The following is a 22,982-nucleotide window of genomic DNA, read 5'->3' as shown; positions in this document are numbered from 1 at the left end:
CAAGTTCTCCGGTCGGATCCCGATCGAGCCTATGATGCCCACTGAGAGGGAGGAAGGCGGTTTCATGCAGCAGTTTCGGAATCTCGTGAAGCAATTTTAGTCATCTGATGTCATCCTTCTCGGTGGAAATATCTAGTATTACGTTTGGATTATTTATGGTGCGAAGTTTAGATTTAGTTTTGCTATGTTTGCTCTAGATCTTGTGTTAGGATTTACCCTGCCCCTTATAATTGAATAAATCTATTAATCTTTTAGCATCTTAGATAAAAAAATTGTGTGTACCTTTCTTTAGCTTTGGTATATTTATAATCTTCTGAAACAGTAAAAATTGTACCTTTACTTAAAATTTATTATTTTGAAGATCGCTATTAAAGATAAAATTATAAACGATTGGATAGAATTTAGAATTAAGCTGAAACACAGTAAAGTAAAGCAAAATAGGTAGAAAACCTCACCAATGCACTCAGAGCACTAAGTAGGAAACCTCAAAACAAAAAAAAAAAAAAAAAAAGATGAGCAAAATGCATATTTCCTGGCAAACAACAACGACAGTGTGCTCAAACGAATTAATAACTACTAGAGAGAAGTTGAACAGAAGCCTCTTGAGAAGTTATCAGTTAGCTGCGCACAAGGCCATGGATGCACTCCAATGGCAGCCCCATTCACATCTGTGCACTTCCACGGTATGTTCCATGAACCCCAGAGCTTCACATTGGCGAGGCATATCCGAGTGAAGGGCGAGTTCCTGATGCCTTGTATCGACCCTGGTTGCTGGACATGAACGCCCCACACGTTCTTGATCGTCACGCCCTCGACCATCGGGATTGCGTACCGGTTGAAGTCGCCGTCAGGGTGGTCGCCGACGTCCCCTGCGATTCGTACTCCCTTGCGGACGTTGTTCATGTAGACGTTACTGAATGTTATGTTTCGTATGTAGCCTCCCCTGCCTACGTTAGTCTTTATATGGATGCCAATGCCAGTGTTGTGGATGTTAATGTCTTCTACCAAGACATTATTCACACCTCCTGAGGCTTCGCTCCCGATTGCGATGCCGCTGAACGGGGAGGAGCCTGCTATTCTTCGGATGGTGATGCCTGAGCTGGGGCGGCCGTAGGCGATGCCGTACTCGTCCCAGCCGCTCTTGATCGCAACCAGATCGTCTCCGGTTGATATGAAGGAATCCTCAATGCAAACGTTGGAGCTAGAATCTGGCAGTGATTAGTAGTATCTAGGAAGGTCAGAAGATTGAAAAAAATTTCCACACTATTATGAACGGCTACCAAGTCTTACATCAAGTAGTCATGGAAATTTTAGACAGAAATGAATTTAGAGTGTTCAACATATACCTGGATCAATTCCATCAGTGTTAGGTGAATCATGAGGAGCCAAAATTGTCACATCCTTTATGACTACGTTGCTGGAAGAAAGAACACTAATTAGATAGGATAAGAGTAGAACAATAGTACAAAAATTAAAATTCCAATTGGGATGAATTCCCTCACCTGCAATAAACTGGGTGAATATTCCAAAATGGCGAGTTACGAAATACCACATTGGAGATGATAATGTCACTAGAATGCATGAATTCTAATAGGTTTGGCCTTGTAAAGCGAAGAGTCCTTTGTCTCCACATATTCCACCATACTTCACCTTGGCCATCAATGGTCCCATTCTCACCTGCGAGAGGATAGAAGTCTAGTAAAGTAATTATCTACGAGCCAATTCAACAGTCAAGATACTCATGCATGCACACAGAAACATACGTGGATCATTATCCAAGGTTGGATTATAATTCTGCTAGTAGAGATTCTTGTCAAAGAGAGTTTTATTTTGAAAGAATTATTTGAGCTTATTATGAGCAATACGCTTCACAGATCACAGCATTCTCAGAGACCCGCAAGGGAGAAAGCAGGGACTCCACTTGTATTTTACTCAAAAAAGTTGTTGCCTTCGCTGTTTCTGCTTGTTGTTTTCTGAGTCATAATAAAGGTACCTCATGCTTAGGTTTAAAAAAGGTTTCCACCATACTGGTATCCTCTTATAACCATATACATTTATTGTCACACAGTTAAAGTTTGCAGTAAAAGAAAATGTAACATTCAAGCAATGGCATCATGGTAGGAATTTTACCTGTTATAATGACATCTCGAATTCCATTGCCATGAATGAAGCTAGTATATCTCCCTCCTGGTAGCTCCCTTCCTCTTCCATAAGATGGCAATGGATCCATCAGGGGCCAATGCCATGAATCCTACACACCAGTCGACAGTGAGAATTAGAAACTAGTCTAATTACATTACATCTCTTGATCTCTACTTCAAAATCCCAATAGAATAGTTCAACTTGAACTCCATTAACAAGTACCTGTGTGGCTTTAATAACAGCTCCCCTGGCCAGGTACAGAGTCATGTGGCTAGTGAGATTGAAGCTTCCAGTGAGCCAAACTCCAGGAGGAACATAGAGCATTGTTCCACCCCTCCTCCTCAGATGCTGAATCCTATATATCGCTTTGCGGAACGGCCAAGTGTTGAGCGTTCTCCCGTTGCCGACCCCTCCAAAGTCAACGATCGATATCACTTCTCTTCGCTGCTTCATCGGCACAATGCCGGCGCATGTCACCTCTCCAAGCCCCATGCGGCATTGCCATAGGAACGGCAGCAGAACTACTAGTGCTAGTGGAATTCTCGACACCATCTTTGCAGTAAGCATGAGAAGTCCAAAAGGGCGGATCCAAGAAGAGCTTTTTGGTGGGTTGGGTGGAGGAGATAGATACTTACTCTTGAGATCTGAGGAGGATCCAAGGGGAAGGATACAAAACAGAGGAAGCCCTGAAGCCCTGAAAGAAAAGACTAGAGGTGTAGAAAAGAGAAGTATGTGGACAACCACAAGGCTCCAGCGCAAGCAGAGGGGTAGTTTGTCAGGGCAGCTAGAAGTAGCCCACTGCCACACTGGTATCAGTAGATAGAATGTCAAGGACTGCTGCTTAGACTAAGAAAAGAATATATATATATATATATAGAGAGAGAGAGAGAGAGAGAGAGAGAGAGAGAGAGAGAGAGAGAGAGAGAGAGAGAGAGAGAGAGAGAGAGAGAGAGAGAGAGAGAGAGAGAGAGAGAGGAGGAGAGTGGAGGGATAGTGGTGTGGAGAATCTTCTTGTTCATTTTTTCACTTTTTGTGTGGAAAAAGGATGAGGTTGGTTCATGAGTCATGCCATTGATGCATTTTGTATTGGGAGGGACCAGTAAACCATGCTGTTATGAGTGGATTCAGTGATGGGCCTTTCTAGTTTGTGTGATAGAAAAAAGAAGGATAATTACATATCAAATGCCCTTTTGCTGGTTTGATAGTTCTCTAAAATGTCAACTTTAGGTGTTCTGAGGACTGTTTTACTTTTATTTCAAAGAAAAGAAAACCGGTGGAAGTTGACAGATAAGAGATATTAGATGGTTGAGAGGATAAAAATAGTACCGTTAAAAAGAAATAAAGCAAGATATTTAGTATGTTAGTGCTGACCAACATATCACATGCTACTAGTTACAAAAGGTTGGAAGACTACTAGTATACACAACAAACAGCTCATTTTCCTCTTAATTGATCAGAGATCAAGATGAGAACATTTGAACAGTGGAGATGCTAAAGTGGCCTTTGAGAGAAGAGCTGGATCATTTGCTCTCCCAGATTGGAGAGTCACGGATTAGATACTGGACAAACCTTGGCACGGACTTAGATTTTTGTTTTTGTTTTTGTTTTTTTAAATGAATTTTTGGGACTCAATTGGCTTTGTTTGTCCATACATAAGGACACCATGTTTGCACAGGGAAAGGACAAAGAAGAGAACAAGTGGTGCAATGGAATATGAAGGATGGCAGCCTTCACAAGCTTAAGCTGAGATGATTGGCATCTCTCTTCAATCCATCCAGATAGATATTTCATTTGTGGGGATCTCCAGCAAACAATTGATTTTCTTTTTAAAGTTTTTTTCCCCTCATTTTGATATAGCTATCTTTCATTATTAATCTAAGTATTTGATTAAAACTAAGGTCTCCTTAGGTAAAACATTGGTGCCTAAGTTCAGCCCGAACTCACCCAATTTTAATCAGGCTAACCCCAGTCCGATTCAAGGCGCGAGATAGTAATGGGCTCCACGGCTAGGACTTTGCCCGCCCAACTTGGCTCAAAAGCCAGACTCACTAATTCTGCTTGTGGCCCGACCCATTATGCATATCTGTTCATATTATTTTTTAGTCCCACATCGAAAATTTAGTGCTAGATATCAATATAATAATATATGCTTATGAAACAAAACTAAAATATCTTCGTAGATGTTTATTAGGCTCGCCTTGATAAGATGTAATCTTTTTTTAATTTAGCCCGGCCCGAATGATTAGTGGGTCAGGCATTTAAAGCCCGATCAGTCCAAAAAGCCCGGCTATGATCACCTCTACTTTCGGACATGCTAATTGTCCCAAGAAACTATATTATAATCAAATAAACTATAGAGATATATTCCATTACAATCGAATAAACTAGTGTTAGATTAGGATTTGGATCGGATCATCTATCATAAATAAAAATAATAAAAAAATCTGATAATGTTGGGCTTGGGGCCTATTGGCATTTTCTACCCGTGAACACATTTGATGTGCATTGAGGTGCCCACGGGGGTCAGCAGCCAAATCCATGCATCGCTTAATGTTAATATGGGGAATTCCAAAACTCCCCCAATAATGGCCGCCAAAATATAGTGAAGCATTCTAAAAACATAGAGACGTAGATGGGTGGAGAATCATCGGAAGATTTCATCTACTTTTTTTAAGAGCCACCAAACTGCTTCATCAAAACCCATAATGGATACAAAGCAAAAGGAAAACCCGCCATTTTAAGGGACCAAGAAAAACTTAGTCTAATTTTGGTTAAAGAGATCATGACAAACTTAATCCAACATGAATGTAAAATTAAATAGGGTTAGATTTAACGCTTGCAATGATTATAATTTAAATGTTTTTTATGTGATACTCTCTAGCTCTGTTTCTTTGTAGAATAAGCATAAGTTTATTATAGTAAAGTAAGATCTATAGTTCTATAGAAGTTTAATATCTATTAGTAATTTATCTCAATCCTATTTTACCTTTGAAAAATGTTACTCTGTTCTTTTTTTTTTAGCCCTGTCATTATGACAACCCGAATTATACTTACCAGCAAAGTAGCATATGATATCGAAATCCTTTTCTAGAACAGCTGGGTCAACTTTGGTTGCTTTCTTATACGTCACCTCCTCCTTCCATGCTCTGTATATGCTCAAAAGATGTCACATAGCAACGAGCCAAATGTTTTCTTCCAGGCTCTGTATATACCCAAAAGATGCCACATAGCAATGAGCCAAATGTTTGCCTCTAATTGATCACATTTGTGGACTAGAAGAAGACAACTAAATGTAACAGGAACCAGATAAACTTTGTGGCTCAACAATCATTTAGACCACATCTACCACATCTGTCTCAAAAATTATATGTGAGCAGTGAGGAAAGTTCTTGAAAAGCATCACATGAAAGCACCAATCCATGACTACGATTGCAACTATTAACCTCACAAGTTTAGGGAGCAACAAAGAGGAAAGCAAGCAATAGGAAGCTCTCCTCTTCCTTGGTCATACTTGTGGGTAGGAGAAAGTCTCTTTCACTTGTCTCTACTATCTGGTAGAGAGTCTATTACTACTACTACTACTACTGCTACTACTACTACTACTACTACTACTTCAGGAAAGACTTGAAAACAAACCCCCAATTTTACACGCCAAAGAAAATGAAGACGACGATGACGACTGGTTGCTGAAATAAAATATAGGTTTTTGAAATATGGAAATCCATTGCAACAAAAGTGACAGGAGAAAGTCTCGCTCTATCTAAATATAATAGTAGTAGTCAAATTTATACAATGCTTCCAAACTGCAAACAAGGTTCAAACAAGTTCCAAGTAATAAGTCAAATGGCTATCAATACTTCTACCTTTACTGCAACTAGTGTGGCTTTTGTGGGGCAAAACCATGCACACAATTTTGGGACAGGAGCATTATACACAGCAATATAAGACATACAGTAGAGGTCTGAGGACCTCTTGAGCTAGCTGGACACTAGAAACTAAAACTACTATTGCTTCTGATTCAGCAATATGGGTAAAGAAGCAAATAACAACATAAGAGAGGAAGGAGAGCAAGAAATGTAAACTGAGATACTAGGACGGTCTCAAAACCTTCCATATTCTTCGACCTTTGAAGCTTTTATCCATGTCAATCTTGTGTATGCATGTGTAACCAAATTCGGTTAAAGATCGATGGGTTCCGTCCGGTCCTGAACTGCTAGGCGTTCCGATACATCGGCTAGTGACTTAAGGTTGCATTTGATCAGGGCCTCCACAAAGAAGCAAGTCTCATCCTTTGTGTTACCCTCGGGAACGTCCACCACAAAGGACTCTATCACCAGCGTTCCGGGCCTCCCATCGATGCTCTCAGGATGGACTGAAAGGATTGACGAATAGTTCTGCAAGATAAAAGGGTGATTACTTAATTATAAAACAATTCAGTAAGATAAAAACAAGAATAAAATGATAATATTTGTTCTTCACACAACATTTTAAGACTAGGCAGGATATTGGCTGAGGTATAGAAGTCCATGCCATTATCTTCTACGTCTTCTATTGCTAAGTACCAGGCCGTCACTGTGAACCCCACCCAGTTGCCCTTATGTTAAGTACCGGTGCAAACCACACCAAGGTAAGCTAGTGCATTCCCTTTATGATCCACATGCATAGCATTTGAATAACACTACTCTGTATGATTCCCAGATTAAATCAGAAAATGTACAGTTGCAACTAGCTCATCATAAATCAAAACAACTATTTAAAAATTTATTTCGAACAGACGAAGAACAAAGCTACGAACAGCAAAAGAAGAATAATGCCGTACAACATGAAGCTAACAATTTTTAATGCACTAAACAACTTTTGCTAATAAAACTGAGGTAAAACTCTGAAAATTCCATCACAGCTGATTAACGGGAATATCCACATTGCTTCTCTGTTTACCAGTAAAACTATGAAAATTCCATCATTGTAAAAGGAAAAAAGAGAAGCGATGTAAAAAGGAAAGGGTCATAAATATCTAGACAAAGTGAATATCCAACTCACCAGTAAAAATGTAAAATACATATAAAAAAATTAGAAGAAAAGACAGATCACAGAATAGCATCAACTCATTGAATCAATGATCCGTAAATATCCAGTCACAAAGACAGCAACTAACAAAAAACAAACAAATTATAGACTGGGACGACATCGTCTTGATTTTCCCAATTAAAATGGAACAGGTTGGCGTGTCGACATGACAGTTCTTTATAAGTGACAAAGATCATCCAGGCATGAGCTTGGCATCAGTGGCTAAAAAAATGAACAAATTCTTTCACAACATATAGCTTACTGAATAAGACAAACTCGATCATGAAGAAAGCATTAATGGTCTTGAAAATTCCAGACAAAGCTAGCTGTAACGAGTAGAAAGAGCTAACTTACATCATAATATGATTTGATCAACAACAAGGTTCCAAGATAAGAAGTCAAGAACAATATTAATAGGAGGAGATAAAAGAGTAGAATACCTTAAGCCTATGATCCCCTCCAACAATCCTGACGCTGAGAATGTGCTCATTGTCATCAAGCAGTTCCAACCTCTCAGTACTAGTAGTGGCTGGCAACCCAGATTTCACATTAACTTCCCTCACACTACCAATCTCTAAATCACCCCTTACCACACATCTACTTATAAAGGGTTTGTACTTTTGCGGCTGATCAAACCTCCTTACCAAAGACCAAACCTGCAAACAAAATCATCACAAAGAACATCGTCAATTTCCCACTTCCGACAATTGCAGAATTCGTTAGATTCTTAATAAGCATGCTACAACTAATAGAAAGAAAAAAAAAAAGGACATTTACCAGTAGATCTCTGCTTGTTTTTTGGACAGTTAGACAGAAGAAATGGATCGCGGAAGAAATTATTTCATACAGCTTAGAAAAAAGAAGCAAACTTTACCCAAAATAAGTTCATCGAGTACGAAAGACGCCATCTTTCCCGAAAAAACCCAAATCGCCCCCACCAACCAGTCAAAGCCCAAATGAGGAAACCCAAAGAACCAGTCGGAAATCGAATCAGAACTAAAGAATCCAACAAAAACTAGAGCGAGCCACTTAAGGTTTCGGGGAAGAAGAGATCTTACGAGGTGGACGGGGGCCTTGATCCGCTTAACAAGCGTAGAGCTGCACTGATTCTCCCTGGGCTCATGACGATGGAGCTTCCTCACGTACTCCGACTCTATCGCCCTGCTCCCGCTCCCGTCCGTCTCATCCATCAACCTCCAACACCCGCCACGATCCCCACTCTTCATCCCAACCATCCACTCTTACCTCACTTTCCCCCGACCCGCTATTCCGATTCCCGGGGAGTTATCGCGCACTATTCTCGCCCTTATCCCGATTTTCTCTCCTTTGCCCTCCTCCACCTCGATAGCTCGCTCTCTCGTCTGATGCGATAGCAGGCTGGAGAAAACTCCAAATTCGCGAGGGAGGTGGGTCCTGCCAAGGTACGTTTTGTCGTTTATGCTCCTCATCCGGTTCCTTATCTACGGAAATGCCACCGTCGAACCCCAGCTGTGACGGTGAGCTTACCACCTACGCCCCACACGGCGTTACTAAATTAAATTACAGCGTTAAATTGTTGGCATGAGGACGCCAACACTTGGATGGGGTTTCGTTACCAGGACTCTTTGGGCCCACTTGTCACCTAGTTTGATAAGCTAACCCAAAACTGTACCCCAACTTTTGGTAACGGCTAGAACTTTCTAGATCCTAAGAGGGCGAGGGCAATGCAATATAATAATATCCCATCTCGTTCCATGGGGTACATTGAAAGGTATCCCAAAGCATTTGCTCTCAAAGTCTCGTCAGTCGTCCCATTTCCCATTGGGAGAGTACAGAAAGGTATTCATTCCCATGGCTGTGTCTGCGTTCTAGATTGTCGGCTGTGGCAATTCCGTTATTTTGGTGTCTTTGGGTGGTAGAAGTAGAGAGAACAAGAAGAGGCTATACTCTAGTTAAGAACAAGGAGCACTTCCGAAGCTTTCAAAATTAAAAATAATTTCTTTTTATTTTTGGTGAGGAGCTCGCTGAGACGGAGACCCCTCGCTTGCGGACGGTTGCGATTCGTGGGGGATACAGCCCATCAACGGGCAGGAACAATACACGTGGCGGAGTCGCGGTGGACCGCCATCTAATATTTAATATTACAAAACTAGGTGACTTTTGAAACTATTTGACAAAAATATGTGAGTTGTAAAAAATTAAAAAGAAAAGTTTCCGTCCGCAAAGGTCAAAAGCTATTCACTACCCTTGACAAAAGATACTTTATGCGTCGTTGTCAAAACTAAACACTCACTTGGTCACCTGTTCATCTAGATATTTTATTTTTGCCAAAAGAAAAAAAAAAGAGAGTAATTATATTATCACAAAAAAGGAAAAATAAAATATATCCCCTATACAATATATGTATCACCTCTACCCAAGTAGAAGTAAAACCCTCCTTCTGCCCTAAGTGGGAGCATGGTTAATCTCTCGGAGCTATGAAAGAAGGTTACTAAGTGTAGAATATATAATCTGGACTAATGCTACTTCCATGATGACTGTTGCTTTGAAGATAGAATTTTGATGAGGTTGAAAAAGTCCAATTCAATTCTAAACGAATAAAGGTGATGATCCCAAGCTCTGAGCAAAATAAACTTAACTGATTTCGCTTCAATGTGCAATGGGTCCATTGCATAGAGAGCATAGGCCTCAATAAGAGAATAGATCATCATGTCCCTTAGTGACAAAACCTGCCCTAGGCTCAGAGTCAGTTGCGGCCATGGCACAGTTGACGCTGGTCAACATGGAAAGCGAAGCCGAAGCATGCTTTAATTATTACCTATAAATTTTGTTTTTATTTATTTATTTACTCTTAAAAGTATTTATTATTATTCACTCTCTATTGCATAAAAATATTTATCGTTCAAGTTAACGCTACATTTTATTGGTTTAATTACGACAAAAATTATAGTTTAAAAAATAAATATAAAATTTTATATTTTACTTTTAATGCCTCAAAAGTACTCAAATATTCCATTACTTTTAAAAGAAAAGAAAAACTAAAATATCAAAATACTTCCTATTTAACCTTCAAATTTAGTTCCCTTATTTTTTTATCTGATCTTTAAAATCTTACTCAAATTTATTAAGAACATTTTGCATCTAGAGTTAATTTAACTTGTTTACGCAGTAACTGTTTGCTATGAAAACTAAAGTCTAAGTGCCCATTAAGACATTAAAACTTATCGAATGATAAATATTCAAACAGATAGGATGTCTACAAGGCAAAATTGGATTATTTTTTTCTGGAGTGATGATAAAGATTTTTTTTTTTGTTTATAAATTCCTCTAATTTTAAAGATAAACCTTTTAAAAGATAAGTCACTTATGAGTGCCATCAAGACATATAGGGGGATAGAGCCTCGTCTTTCGTGCTGACATTGATGTGCATGTATCTCAGTGCAAATTGGATTAACAAATTTAGTTATGCTAATGGAGACGTAGATTAAAGTACTTAGAGTACGTGTAAATCCAATATCTTTGGATTAAAAAAGCCTCGTGTTTGGTGCTGTGTCAATCTAACCCTATACCTTAGCTGAGTTTGGATCAACCATAATATTCTATTTAGGTACGCTGATTAAGATAGAGGATAAAAGTACTTTTCCTTTTAGAAAAAATATATTTTATTCCTATATTATAATTTGTCGTGGGCTCACCCAAAGGGAGAGGACAAGGAGCTCGATTTATTCTTTCCTTCGTATCGCCGGCGGGGGAGGATTGGCCAGGTTAGAGGGAGCTATGGAGCTAAGGGATGCACCCAGAATTCAGACTTTTTGTTAAAAACTTCTTTGGAATCGGATACCTACCTACAAGGGAACTATTGAGATCTTAAGCTCTATCAGCCAGAGTTTTGTGGGCTATGTGGTATTCATAGCGAGTAAGTCGAACATCTTATGTTTGACTATAGGTATAGTGGCGAGGTGTGGGAGCTGGTTGGAGCTGCCATGACGTACCCTCAGAACCTAGAACCTGAAGGAGAAGTTCTAGTCCGAAGCTAGGCCAGGTGGAGACCGTCATAGTAAGGTTGGTACAAGCTCAACACCGGCGGTGCTTACTCCTAGATGAGCTACCAGGGAGGGGCAAGTGCAGTGATCTGGATGGATGCTGGGGTGCTGGTGGCACTTGCTGGAGAGCCGTGCCCGGCGTCGTCTGCATGGGATAAAAGGATCAGCCTACTAGAGGTTGAGGTGGACTCCCTTAATTTGGCTAGGGTGCTCCAGAAAGAAACAGGATGTTCATGGAGGATCAAATCCTTGATGGAGGAATGCTGGGCAGCTAACCATGGCAAAATGATGTCAAGGCCGTTTGTGTTGGAGGCTTGTGAGGATCGAGCTCCCAGTTGAGCTCCACGGGCTGGTGGGTGCAGGAGACCTATCAGCGATTGGTGTAAACTGATAGGTTTTTGTAGCTGCGCTTTATCAATATATATATATATATATATATATATATATATATATTGAAAGTGACCCTTGTAACATTAAAGTGTCACACTTAACGACCTTATATTTATAATTTTAAGATAATTATTTAGACCCCCTAAATTATTATTATTTTTGTATTTTTTTTATTCTAAACTATTGAAAATATCTTACCCTCAATGTCATAAAGAGATAAGAGTATTTTGATAGACTGAAATTCCTCTTTTTTCTTCTCTCTAAAATTTAAAGCTAAGCCTATCGTATAGCTATAAATGAGAAAAAATAACTAAAAATTAATGAAAGGAATGTTTAAAAATGCTTCCAATGGTTCATGCTTATGTATCATGACAAAGTATACAAAGAGTGCGAAAAATAGTAATGATTTAGAAACCTAAGTATGATTAACTATTTATTATGCATTTAAAAGAGCATTTTGAAATAATAGTTATTAGACAATTGCAAATGGATCGGACCTTCAAAAGAGCTAAATGACACAAATAAAAGTATGAACGGCATTTCAAATTTTGGCCAAACTAACACGCGGAGTTAAAATATGATGCGAACCGAGTCAAATCGGATCACATCAAAGGGAGATTGGACTCAATAGATTGAGTCTAATTTTCTTATTTGGTTATTTGGTTTAGTTAAAGTCTTAATATATTAGGATTTTATTTAATTAGCTAAATCTAGCTCTATGAAGTTTTGGAAAAATATTTGTAGAATATTCTACAGATATCCGAATAATATCAAACCAAACCTCCAGATCTACAACTTTGGTATTCACGACTTCTCTAGATTCAGAATATATCTGCGACGAAACGAAAGGTTAATCCGAGAAGATAAGGAAGATTGATTTAGTTGGTTTGTTCGGGTTTTAACTTAGTTGTTGTTTTGTTAGGATTGTTTGTAGTGTTTTTATGTTAATTAAGGAGTTCTTAGGGTGAGCCTCTATATATGTGTGGAGGAAATCCTAATTGAGATATCATCTTGTTATTGGAATTGGCTTTAGTCCTATATCTTTCTCTCTTGTCTCTAGCCATTCACACATTCTCCCTCCTCCCTTCTTCCTTCGTCTAAGTCTTTGGTCGGCTTCTTCCAACCTCTAACCACCCTCTTCCACAATAACTTCTCTCCCTTCCCACTAAGATCTAACCCTAGCATCCATCTAGCTATTGGAAGGCTACCAAGCTAGAATCCAAGTTTCAGAACCGTTGCGGATCAGATTAAACTGGTTCGTAACAAAATATATATTTCTTTTCAACTTTCTAAGCTACTAATTTCAAAAAGGATTAACAAGTTTCTTAAAATAACCTTGACAATTAACTTTATCTCCATTGCAAACACAGTCTTAGTCTTAGGATATAAAACCTAAAAAGGGTATCTACAGAGTAACTTTTTTTTTAGCCATATCTATAGAGTAACTTTAATTTGTCCTAAAGAATAAGATGGCCGTGACCATGACGGCTTCCACTCCATTCCATATTATGTCACCTTCATCCATCTCTTTCAGATCCTTCCCATTGCAAATTCATTCTAATTGTCCTCCCATTTCCCTAATCAATTTTGTTTGCTACTTTCCTTCATCTTTCTCTTCCTATGACAATGAGGAAAGAGCTCTTTTTTTTGTTGAGTTTTTAACTAAGCTAGCCTTCTCAAATTTCTTTTTCATTTATTTAATTTACACGGTAGTGTATTTTAAAATTTAAATACGAGAATAAATGAGTTAATAAATCACTGACTAGAGCGACAATTTTTAACTGACTAAATCAATGATTTATATGAAAATTTTAAAAATTGCTACAAGAATTACTAACCGTGAGGAAAAATTTTTTTTATATAGTTTGTTTTACGATTAACTAACGACTTATAAATATAGAAATGCTCTCTCTTATACTTAGCAATTTTCTTAATATTTTTAAAATTTTAAATATGTCACTTATCTAGTCAACGACTTAGATTTAAAAATCGTTGTTTTTGGTCAGTAATTTTTTAACTCATCTAGTTTTATATATTAGTTTCGAGATGAATTAGACATATGATGTAAAAATTTAGCAGACTTAAAATAGTCCACACAAAAAAAATCAGTCTTCTTCATAGATGCCATGACCGGTTGACAGGGCATATTATAGTAGCAAAAAAATTATAAGGAAAATGACAGGAGATATTATAGAAGCAAAGAAACTATAAGGAAAATGACGATGATTGATTAAGCCATGAGAGGTGGATACATATGAAGATAAACATGCATTATTATTAGTATATGAATCCGGATATAGATAGCATGTCTAAAGATATGTCTAAACCCATTGAATTATTATCTGTTTTCATATAAATCTCTTTGTCGAAAGTGTATTTATTTTAAATTTAAAGAATATGATAAGATGAGCAAATTTAATAGAATGAGAAGCCCAATTATGATATAGTATTCATTATGCTGAGAAAATTCCCTCTAACATATGTTTAAATGTCTTTTATTCTTTTTTTCTCTCAAATACTTTACACTAATTTAAATCACATGGCGGACAAAGTGATAAAAAAGGTTAGGAAACAGTTTGATTATAGGCATAATTACATAAGGGCGATTTGTAATTTACCCAATAATTATTTTAGATTTTTGGTAATCTCAAAGCAAATAATACTAAGAGTAAGAAAATAAAAATAACTAAACTAGACTTCGCCTTACCCACAAACAAACACCACAATGTCTTGATATCAATTAATAGTGAGTTTTAAGCTAACAAACCAAACGGCCCTCTAAATGCATAATCTACCTCTCTCTCTCTATTGGTGCATTGAATGCACTATTACAAATTCATGGGCAACTATTATAGTCCCACACAAAGCTAAATAAAACCAATCATTTATAAATAATGAAACGATCAATGAAATAGTGCTCAGACAGTTAAAAAGGATTATTAACGACGTCGGTTGAACTAAGTATAAGTTCATAATAACTTGCAATGTTATAACTTTCATAAAAGAATTCTCGTCACCTTCTTAGGTAGACATTAGCTAGGCATACACTGCAAAGGATCACCTTTTCTACCACCCTGTTCTTCAAATTAGTGGCTTTCTCCCAACCTTATAAATAAGTCAGCAACTTGAGTGGTCTCTCGCACATTTCCGCAGCCAAAATTGGGTGGCGGCTTCCTGTTCCTAGGAAGGGCATGACATGTAGTAAAAGACTATCTATCTATCTCCAGTGACTTGTTTTTCTTTGGGAAAAAGCCACTCATTGATCCAAAAGAGAATGTGGGGACATCTTCACTCACTCGTATAATTTGTATTCAGAACAAATGGCATACGTTGAATTAGATGTAGTTTGGAATGGCATTTCAATTTTCGGATTTGGACCTTCTTCTTTGTCCCTACTGAGCTCCTAAAAGGATAAGGACTGCATCCTAATTTACAAACTCTGCCTTGAAACCCTTCAGAACAAGCTTCAACACTTCTTTTAATCATTCAAAAAGGAAAAAAAAAAAGAAGGAAAAAGATTTATACTTTCGTGGCCACTAAATGCACAAGATTTGCAAAAGCTCATTCAAAGATGAAATAAGCTAAAGATTGTCTAATTTCTTTGTATAAAGATCGTTCAACATCATTGAACAAGTCTCATATGCATTACGAATATTCTTGGTACGTATATACCCTTTCTCCTGACTAAGATACTCTTCAGATGGTTTTGGACATCTTAGGGAAGGTATTATTCGATATACTAAGATATTCTTTATGAACTACTGGAAGATAATATATTTTAGCAAATATATTTGAAAAGAAGAAGAAGATAAGACTAAGAGAAAGAGAGAGAGAGAGAGAGAAAGAGCACCTCCAACATTTTCGTGTGATGAAAGATACGCAGACGTCACTCTTTCAATGAACTTAGTCCAAAGTTAATCACACCATCCAAACTCGGACCACCAAGCAGGACCAGGAGGCATGTACCTGCCACAAAAAAAAGTCATCTTTTCATGTGATCTGAACATGGAACCAAATGCATGCCACATTCACCCTATCACATTCCTACTTGCACTCCTTTTCTTTACTTGAATCACTGAGAAAGTAAGGGGCATATTAAAAATAAGAACTTATAAATGAAGCATCACCATCTAGCAGACAAAGTTTCATTCTATCAAATAAGAAATTCGAGTGTATTATATAGTGCATGAAACAAACTGCAACTGCTCCACCTCATCAAATTTACCAACTGATCATACTCAATCATGTCACAGAGAATTTATATTAGGAAATAGATGCCAGTTGAAATCTGAAATAGTTGCTCAAATGGAACAAACAAATGAAGTTTTTGTCTAGCGATAGAATCCGTACTTCTTCTCAGCAAAAGAATCACTGTGCATTCTTTATGTGCGCAAGGTTTTAAAAGACAGTAGGCAGTGGACAGGGGACAAGGAATTATGTAGCGCCTAGATGTTAGGTGGGCACCCAGAATTCAAGGTGATTAATAGATAAAAAAAATAATAGTTAGAGAAAAAAAAAATTAAAACATACAATCTAAACAAAAAAAATAATGTATTCATGTTAAAAGAACTATCTTAAGCTATTCAACTCCACTAACTCATCACCATGTATAATAATTTTAAATTTTACAGTCAATCTACATATTAAAATATAATATGAGATGCTAAGGTGGTCATCTATGGGGGACCTAAACAGAGTCCAGTTATATTTTATCTAAGATGGGAGCCTACTCATTAAAAGGACGAAATTTTTTAAAGTAATGCATATGTATGAATGGATAGCACCCTCACCGAAAGTTGAGCACAAATAACATTAAGCAAGTATATAAATGTGGAATACCATCAAACATGTCGGCCTATATCCGGACATCAGAAGACCACAAGTTTCGATAGAATATGATGTATCCATGCAAACAATATTCTAAAAGACAAACCAAGTGATGAAGACTAGCATTACATATAATAACAAGAACAAGAATTACTAATATTACTCTATAGTAAAAAGGAAAAGATTGTCAAACCAATGATATTGGAAATGAGTCAGTAAACTAACTCAATTCAGCTTATTAAAAATACCTACTACTGCACGAAATTATAAACAACCTGCCGCTTTTGTTTTGCAAATGAAAGAGAGTACAGTTCCTTTTATCAGTGTATAGTTTTCCACAAGTCTATATGCATAAGTAGCAACTCAAAAATGTACATTCATGTGATAACAAGGTGATGACAAGCATCAACTAGAGCAATAAAGTTGGAGCATTTGGCAACATTAACTTACTGAACTATAATATAGTGCAAAAAATACTATTGAATTGTTGAATAATCCTGCAGATTAGTCAAGTAACTACTGACAAAAAAGAAACTCCTCTTTTACCAAAATCATTCCCCTAAAAATTTTCATAAGTTACATGTAAGTCAAATTTAGTCCTCAATCTTATATATTCAGATTGATGGTTTCTGACTTCCTTCAATATTTCTGCATGCACCCATTAAGCATGATCACTCCCATTCCAGGTCATACGTCTCCAACAAATTATGCCCACCCCAATTCCAGGTTATATCCTACTCTAAATTTCGGATGTGAGACTCCAAATATGGAAGAGAGAACCTTGGTTATCTATTAACACCATCATGTCTTGTCTACAGAATACAGAGCTTTAAAGACTATTTGTATCATATATTTAAGTCTCCAAATATTATTTTTGTTGGTCCACTTGAAGACTAAATTGATCACAATTTCAATAGAATGACGGCAGACCAAATTTTCGTTCCAAAGCACTTGTTGGACACCATCTACACTCGTTAAACATTAAAACCAAAAAAGACTGCCAATATGCCGCACCACCTCAATTCATTGATTATCACCAGGCTTTTTGGACGCTAATCATAATTCGTATTCACAGTTGAAAGTTAAAATAATCATTGGAATACAGGTTATCAGCACAATAATCCTATTACCGGTCCAAGTAATGCAAGATCAACAGAGTGAATGGTCAAAATAAATTTGTCGACGAGTTAAATGGGTAGTAAACAACAGAAGAAATCAAAAAGCATAATTAGGATCTTATTGCTCATGAAGAATTAAGATCTTGCATGAACCCAGCCACAATTACACAGGCTGCACTGGCCTACTTTATGTATCCAAGTATCCAACAATGGTCACTGAAGAACTAGCTGTTCAAAAAGATGGTAGCCAAGAGCTTCTTAACAAGTACAAGACCAAAAAGGCTTGGATTTCATGATTGCACAAAAGTAGGGCAAAATAAAACAGGTGCCCAATACAGTTGAGGAACAAACACAATTAAGTACCCAGATGAGGCCCTATTTCTCTTGTGTCTTCCTTTTACGGATCTCATGGGCCGTATTGAAGATGCCAAGGGTTGGTTTGTTGCACACAAAGCACTTCTTGTTCTTTGAGTGATGCTGCAAAGACAAGTTGCCAAAAACTTTTAAGAGTTACTTCAAGTGATATATCAATCCAAAAGGAATAATTAAAAATTAACGAAACAACATGCAAAAGACACTGTATTTAGGGAAATAGGAATCAGTATTGGATGAAGGAAAAATGATAAAGCTAAAATGAATCATTAGTGTAAAAACTAAAAAAGATGAGAAAAACCAGATTTAAGACCAGCATAATCAGTCATTGGAGAAGAAATCACTAGGGAAAAATAATAGATATAATATCAACCTCTCAACCTCCGATAGGCACAAAACACCCACATATTCGCATCCGTATCCGATACGTATTGGATACGGACACTGGTCATATTTGCTCCGAATAAGTATCCGGAGTATCTGAATTAAAAATAAATCAATTTAATTGCCAGATATGACTGGATAGGGTATCGACCGCTTCTACATCAAGCTTCTTAGAGAAGGTATGCTTCTCCTCCTCCCTTGGCTTCCCTGGTCCATTTTTCCCTCCTTTCTCCTCTCATCAAATGAAATTTCCCTTTCGTTTTCGCTGATTTCTATTTTGTTCTCATCTCTGTTAGTTGATTTGCATCAGTCCCGCTTCTCAGTAGATTTTCTTCTCTAAATTGCATTCAATCCCTTCTCTATTTTGTTTTCTTCTATTGCAATAGTCCCTCTAGAAAATCGGCCGAGTATATGTTAGGGAAGACCAAAATGTGAGATACTACGGAGATTCATTTGATTCATTCAATATAGCGGAAATTTTAAAATTTGCTGACCTCTTGTTTGATGAACCAGATTTAGAGTCCATCATTATTCATGTTCATTGATGAACACGATGAGGATGACCTAGAAGGAGATAAATTATTAAAGCCAATTACACTACTAAGTACTCTCATGTTAGTGTTATGTAAATTGTGAAATGTTGATGCAAACTTTGATATTTGGTTGATTTTACTTTACAAACTTAAGTGCTATGAGTTGCTCATGTTGTATGCAATGATATCTACTATTCTCATTTTGGTTCATTAATTGTTAAATGTTGATATACTCTTTGATACTCCGTTATAAAAAAATTTATGCTATTAATTGTTTATGTAGATAATAAATATATTGAATGCAATATTACACTTTTTATCCTACATATTTATATTATCTTTTACCTTTTGCACATATACATGAATAGATTGTCATTAGAATATAAATATATATTTTTTTATTTAATTTTCTTTATTCCCATATCATAGACGTATGGTATCCTATACTTTTATGATTTGCTATATTCTTGTATCTATATCGTATTGTATATGTATCTCATATCTATGCTTCATTGATATCAACAGAAGACTCTTAACAGTGATCAAAATAAAAGATAGGTAGTACTTGAAACCACTCAGAGAATGAGACTAAAAAGAAACATGCTCAGGGACCAAGAGAGCATGAGATTTTGTCAAATTACATTTGTACCAATTGGGGAAGAGAACAAAAACTACAAAGGTAAGAGCTCCGCACGAGATTAAATCCATCAATCCTAATTATGCAAATTTGTATGCTATAGATGTTAATGAAAGGTAGACGGGTTTTTACCATCTTTAATTGATGAAAAAACCATGAAGATGACCAAAGATCTAGATTAGGCAGTACATGAATATAAAGTCATATACCGTCAACACGAGAGATAAATTAGTTTAAGTGAGGTAAAGTTACTTCCAATAAGATGGAACTTGAAAAGGTTGTGGAAAGATCAAGAGAGGTTAAAGATAATTTAGATAAGACGAAAGTAGATGATCGATAAGCCTTTGGGGCCTTGATTGTAACAATGTTGAGGCCTGAAGGTACTTACCATGGTTCCAAGTTTCGGTCAATCCCGATCCAGAGTTTCGGCTAGATCGGCTATATCGATTGATACTTGATCTCCAGAGAGAAAGGAAGAAAGAGAGGGAGGAGAGTAAGAAAAAAAAGAGAAAAAAAAAGGAGAATGAGGGATAAAGGGAGCTCGTTGGAGGGGGCGAGAAAAAAAGAGAAAGTACCTTGTCGGAGCTTATCAAAGAAGCATCGCCGGAGAAGAATCACACACACACAGAGAGAGAGAGAGAGAGAGAGAGAGAGAGAGAGAGAGAGTTGTAGAGAGACACCGCGAGAGAAGGGAGTCAGTGAGGGAGAGTTAATGGGAGAGAGAGGAGAGAATCAAAGAGGGAGAGATTAAGAGAAAGGAGTTGGTGAGGGAGAAGGAGCAAGAGAGTTAATAAGAGAGAGGTGAGTCGATGAGGGAGAGATAGTGGAGAAAGAGAGGGAGAGTTAATAAGAAAGAGTTAGTGAAAGAAAAAATTAATAAAAGAAAGAGTGGGAGAGAGAGTTAGTGAGAGAGAATTAATAAAAGAGGAGAGTGGGAGAGAGAGTTTGATAAGAGAATTAGTGAGGGAGAGGGTAAGAATTTTTTTTTATTTATATGAGAGAGAGTGTGTGAGTCGTAGAAAGAGATAGATTGAGAAATAGTATTTATTTGTTGATTTTTATATATATGAAATATTTATATCTTATTATTATTTTATTTTTTAATTTTTAGAATTTTAAAAATTAGTTTGAAATACAAACCGATATGAATGATCGATACTACCAATACCGCCCATACGACTAATACGTATCATTTTTTTAGACGGCTGATCTTAATCTCAATACTTGAAATCTTGATACTTACAACATATGACATTGATTTAGTTTACTAGTCTATTCCACAAAGCTGTATAAGGCAAATGATTTCTGATGTGTGGAGAAAGAACACAACTGTATCACTATAAAAGAAAATGTATAGTTGCAAAACAATCATGGAATCAAACTTAAAATTCACTACATCAAACTTTTGAAGCGACTAGCAAACTAATGGTTAAGGTGCATAACTAATGAACCTCAAACTAATTAAGTTCAGTAGGAGGAAGATCTACAGAAAAAAGCATTTTGTATTTGAGTGATGAAGTAGATAATTGCATACATTACTCATTGATTTATAGAAATCTTATAATAGGGCCCTATGAATTAATGCTGGTTGATTTTAGTGATAAAGGTACCTAATAATATTCTGATCTGATCGACGTGCACATTCAATTACTATCCTTTACATAGAAATGACCTAAACCATCAACTAAAATATATTAGAGAATTGTGAAATTTATGTCATGGTCCTAGTTTTCCATATTTCTTTCTGAAGTCTATTCCAATTTATGGGATTTTCCAGCCAAGACAAAAGATGAACCAAAAACTACTGGAACTGCCAGAACTAAAATTCCAAAATTTTGGGCAGACTACTGGACACAATTAATATATCATAAGAACCATGAATATAAAACCATAATTTAATGGACAACTTATATTCAAATCCTCTCAAATGTCTCACATAAGACCTCTCATGTCAATATCGATTGCACCATTATCCAAAACATCCCCATACCCTCGGGACCCCCATCCTGGTCCCCTCATTCCCCTCTCACCCTTTCCCTTATTTGATGAATTTTACCACGAAGGACTGTCCACTGAAACCACTCCCTTCTACTTATCTCACTGAAAATGAGTCACTTGAATACCTTAGAAATGTCTTCTTACAAAATAAAAGTCACAGAAAATAGCCTTTTGCTAAGTAAGAAAATCTAAAGAGCCCAATCACACAAGACACCGTACCAAATAGTCAGAACTTCAAGATCAATGGAACCTAGAGGCTAAAAAGTGCATTATCATGCAGGTAAAAAGTGAATATAGCAAAAGTTGCTAAAGATGCTGTCTTAACACAAATTTGCATAATGAGACAGTGTGAGAAATAAGGCAACATATACTCGAGCAGTACCTAGGAATAACATCTAATTTTCCCTAAACATATGACAAGGTAAACAGCAACAGCATAAATTTATAGTCTCAGAGCCTAAAAAATAGCAAACAGAAACACTAATTCTCAGAATGCAAAAGTAATGAACATAGTAAGAAAAGGACAAAAGAAAGACCTTCAATGCACAATGCTCGCAAAAGTAGTGCTTGCACTTCGTCACCACCGGATCTTCAAATGGCTGCCTACATATGAAACAAGCAAAGGGCAACTCATCCTCATCATCAGAATCATCAGCACCACCAGGGCCTCCACCATCATCCTCATCGCCGTCCCCGCTCCCCATCGCCATCCTCCTCTTCCTTGCCTTCTCCGCCTCCTCCCACTCCTTCTCCATCTGCCACCCAGACTTATAATCCCCTCTATCATGCATAAACTTACACGAATCCCCATAACCGCAATACCCTGTTTCCTTGTAATCCTTACAAATATCTGGCTGGTAGTCGAACCTCGCCGACACCCGGATGTGCGCGGATGCCCGCAGCGGCCCGTGCGAGCCTCCCGCCTTCTCGCTGGCTACCGTCTGCTCCCGCCTAAACCCAGCTTTGTAATCTTTGTACCCATGGATACCTTTGTATAGTTTCTCCTCGCTTGACGGTTGTTTAGGGTTTCCTTTCAGGGACTCCTCAGCTTGCTTGAGGACGCGCTCGCGGATGGCACGGGTGTCGCGGTCGAACGCGGTCTCGGTCTCGAGGGTGGCTGTGGCGCGACTGTCGTGGTCGGTTTGGATGGATTTGGAGGAGTCGAAGTGGAAGACGTCGGGTTTTTTAGCGGACGACGTGGAAGAGGAGAAGTGGAGCTTGTTGTCGGAGGTGATGGGTTTCTTTGATTTGGTGGAGGATGGTTGGGAGGGTTCGGCTTCGTCGTCGTCGTCGTCGTCGTCGGAGGCAGTCTTGCGCTTGCGGATGTTCTTGTTCTTAGTTGGCTTCCGGAAGAAGGTGCAGACATCGCCGGGATCCGCCATAGCCAAGGGAGAAGGATTGGGGTTTGGAGATGGGGATTTGGGAGAACGTGAATAGAAGACGGGAAAATTAGGTTTAAATTGGAGGTAAAGCGTCCGTTATAATGTCAGAA

The 22,982-nt window shown here is 37.6% G+C and overlaps 3 protein-coding genes across 4 annotated transcripts; all 3 read right to left on the bottom strand.

Annotated features, from left to right (window-relative positions):
* Positions 1-368: 368 nt before the first annotated feature.
* LOC140781781 (probable polygalacturonase) lies at positions 369-2,928 on the bottom strand. Its single transcript, XM_073127985.1, has 5 exons — positions 2,365-2,928; positions 2,131-2,251; positions 1,503-1,677; positions 1,347-1,417; positions 369-1,208 (listed from the first exon to the last, which is right to left on the bottom strand). The coding sequence occupies exons 1-5, from the start codon at positions 2,707-2,709 to the stop codon at positions 577-579; spliced, it is 1,344 nt and encodes a 447-aa protein (XP_072984086.1). The 5' UTR covers positions 2,710-2,928; the 3' UTR covers positions 369-576.
* A 2,950-nt stretch (positions 2,929-5,878) lies between these two features.
* On the bottom strand, positions 5,879-8,612 carry LOC140781780 (abscisic acid receptor PYL8). Of its 2 annotated transcripts, XM_073127983.1 has the most exons (4): positions 8,268-8,400; positions 8,084-8,117; positions 7,650-7,865; positions 5,879-6,536 (listed from the first exon to the last, which is right to left on the bottom strand). In XM_073127983.1, the coding sequence occupies exons 1-4, from the start codon at positions 8,330-8,332 to the stop codon at positions 6,321-6,323; spliced, it is 531 nt and encodes a 176-aa protein (XP_072984084.1). In that variant the 5' UTR covers positions 8,333-8,400; the 3' UTR covers positions 5,879-6,320. The 2 variants fall into 2 exon arrangements, with proteins under 2 accessions (XP_072984084.1, XP_072984083.1); XM_073127982.1 differs by lacking the exon at positions 8,084-8,117 and having other exon boundaries at positions 8,268-8,612.
* Positions 8,613-17,660: 9,048 nt separating this feature from the next.
* Positions 17,661-22,980, bottom strand: LOC140781785 (zinc finger CCCH domain-containing protein 15). Its single transcript, XM_073127990.1, has 2 exons — positions 22,027-22,980; positions 17,661-18,043 (listed from the first exon to the last, which is right to left on the bottom strand). The coding sequence occupies exons 1-2, from the start codon at positions 22,870-22,872 to the stop codon at positions 17,942-17,944; spliced, it is 948 nt and encodes a 315-aa protein (XP_072984091.1). The 5' UTR covers positions 22,873-22,980; the 3' UTR covers positions 17,661-17,941.
* Positions 22,981-22,982: the final 2 nt, after the last annotated feature.

This window comes from Typha latifolia, chromosome 2 (genome assembly GCF_019914945.1).
Source record: "Typha latifolia isolate L0001 chromosome 2, TyphaL0001v2, whole genome shotgun sequence".
In the NCBI taxonomy this organism is placed as follows: domain Eukaryota; kingdom Viridiplantae; phylum Streptophyta; class Magnoliopsida; order Poales; family Typhaceae; genus Typha; species Typha latifolia.
The sequence above is the reverse complement of the archived record's forward strand: the minus strand, read 5'-3'. Positions and strand labels throughout refer to the sequence as shown.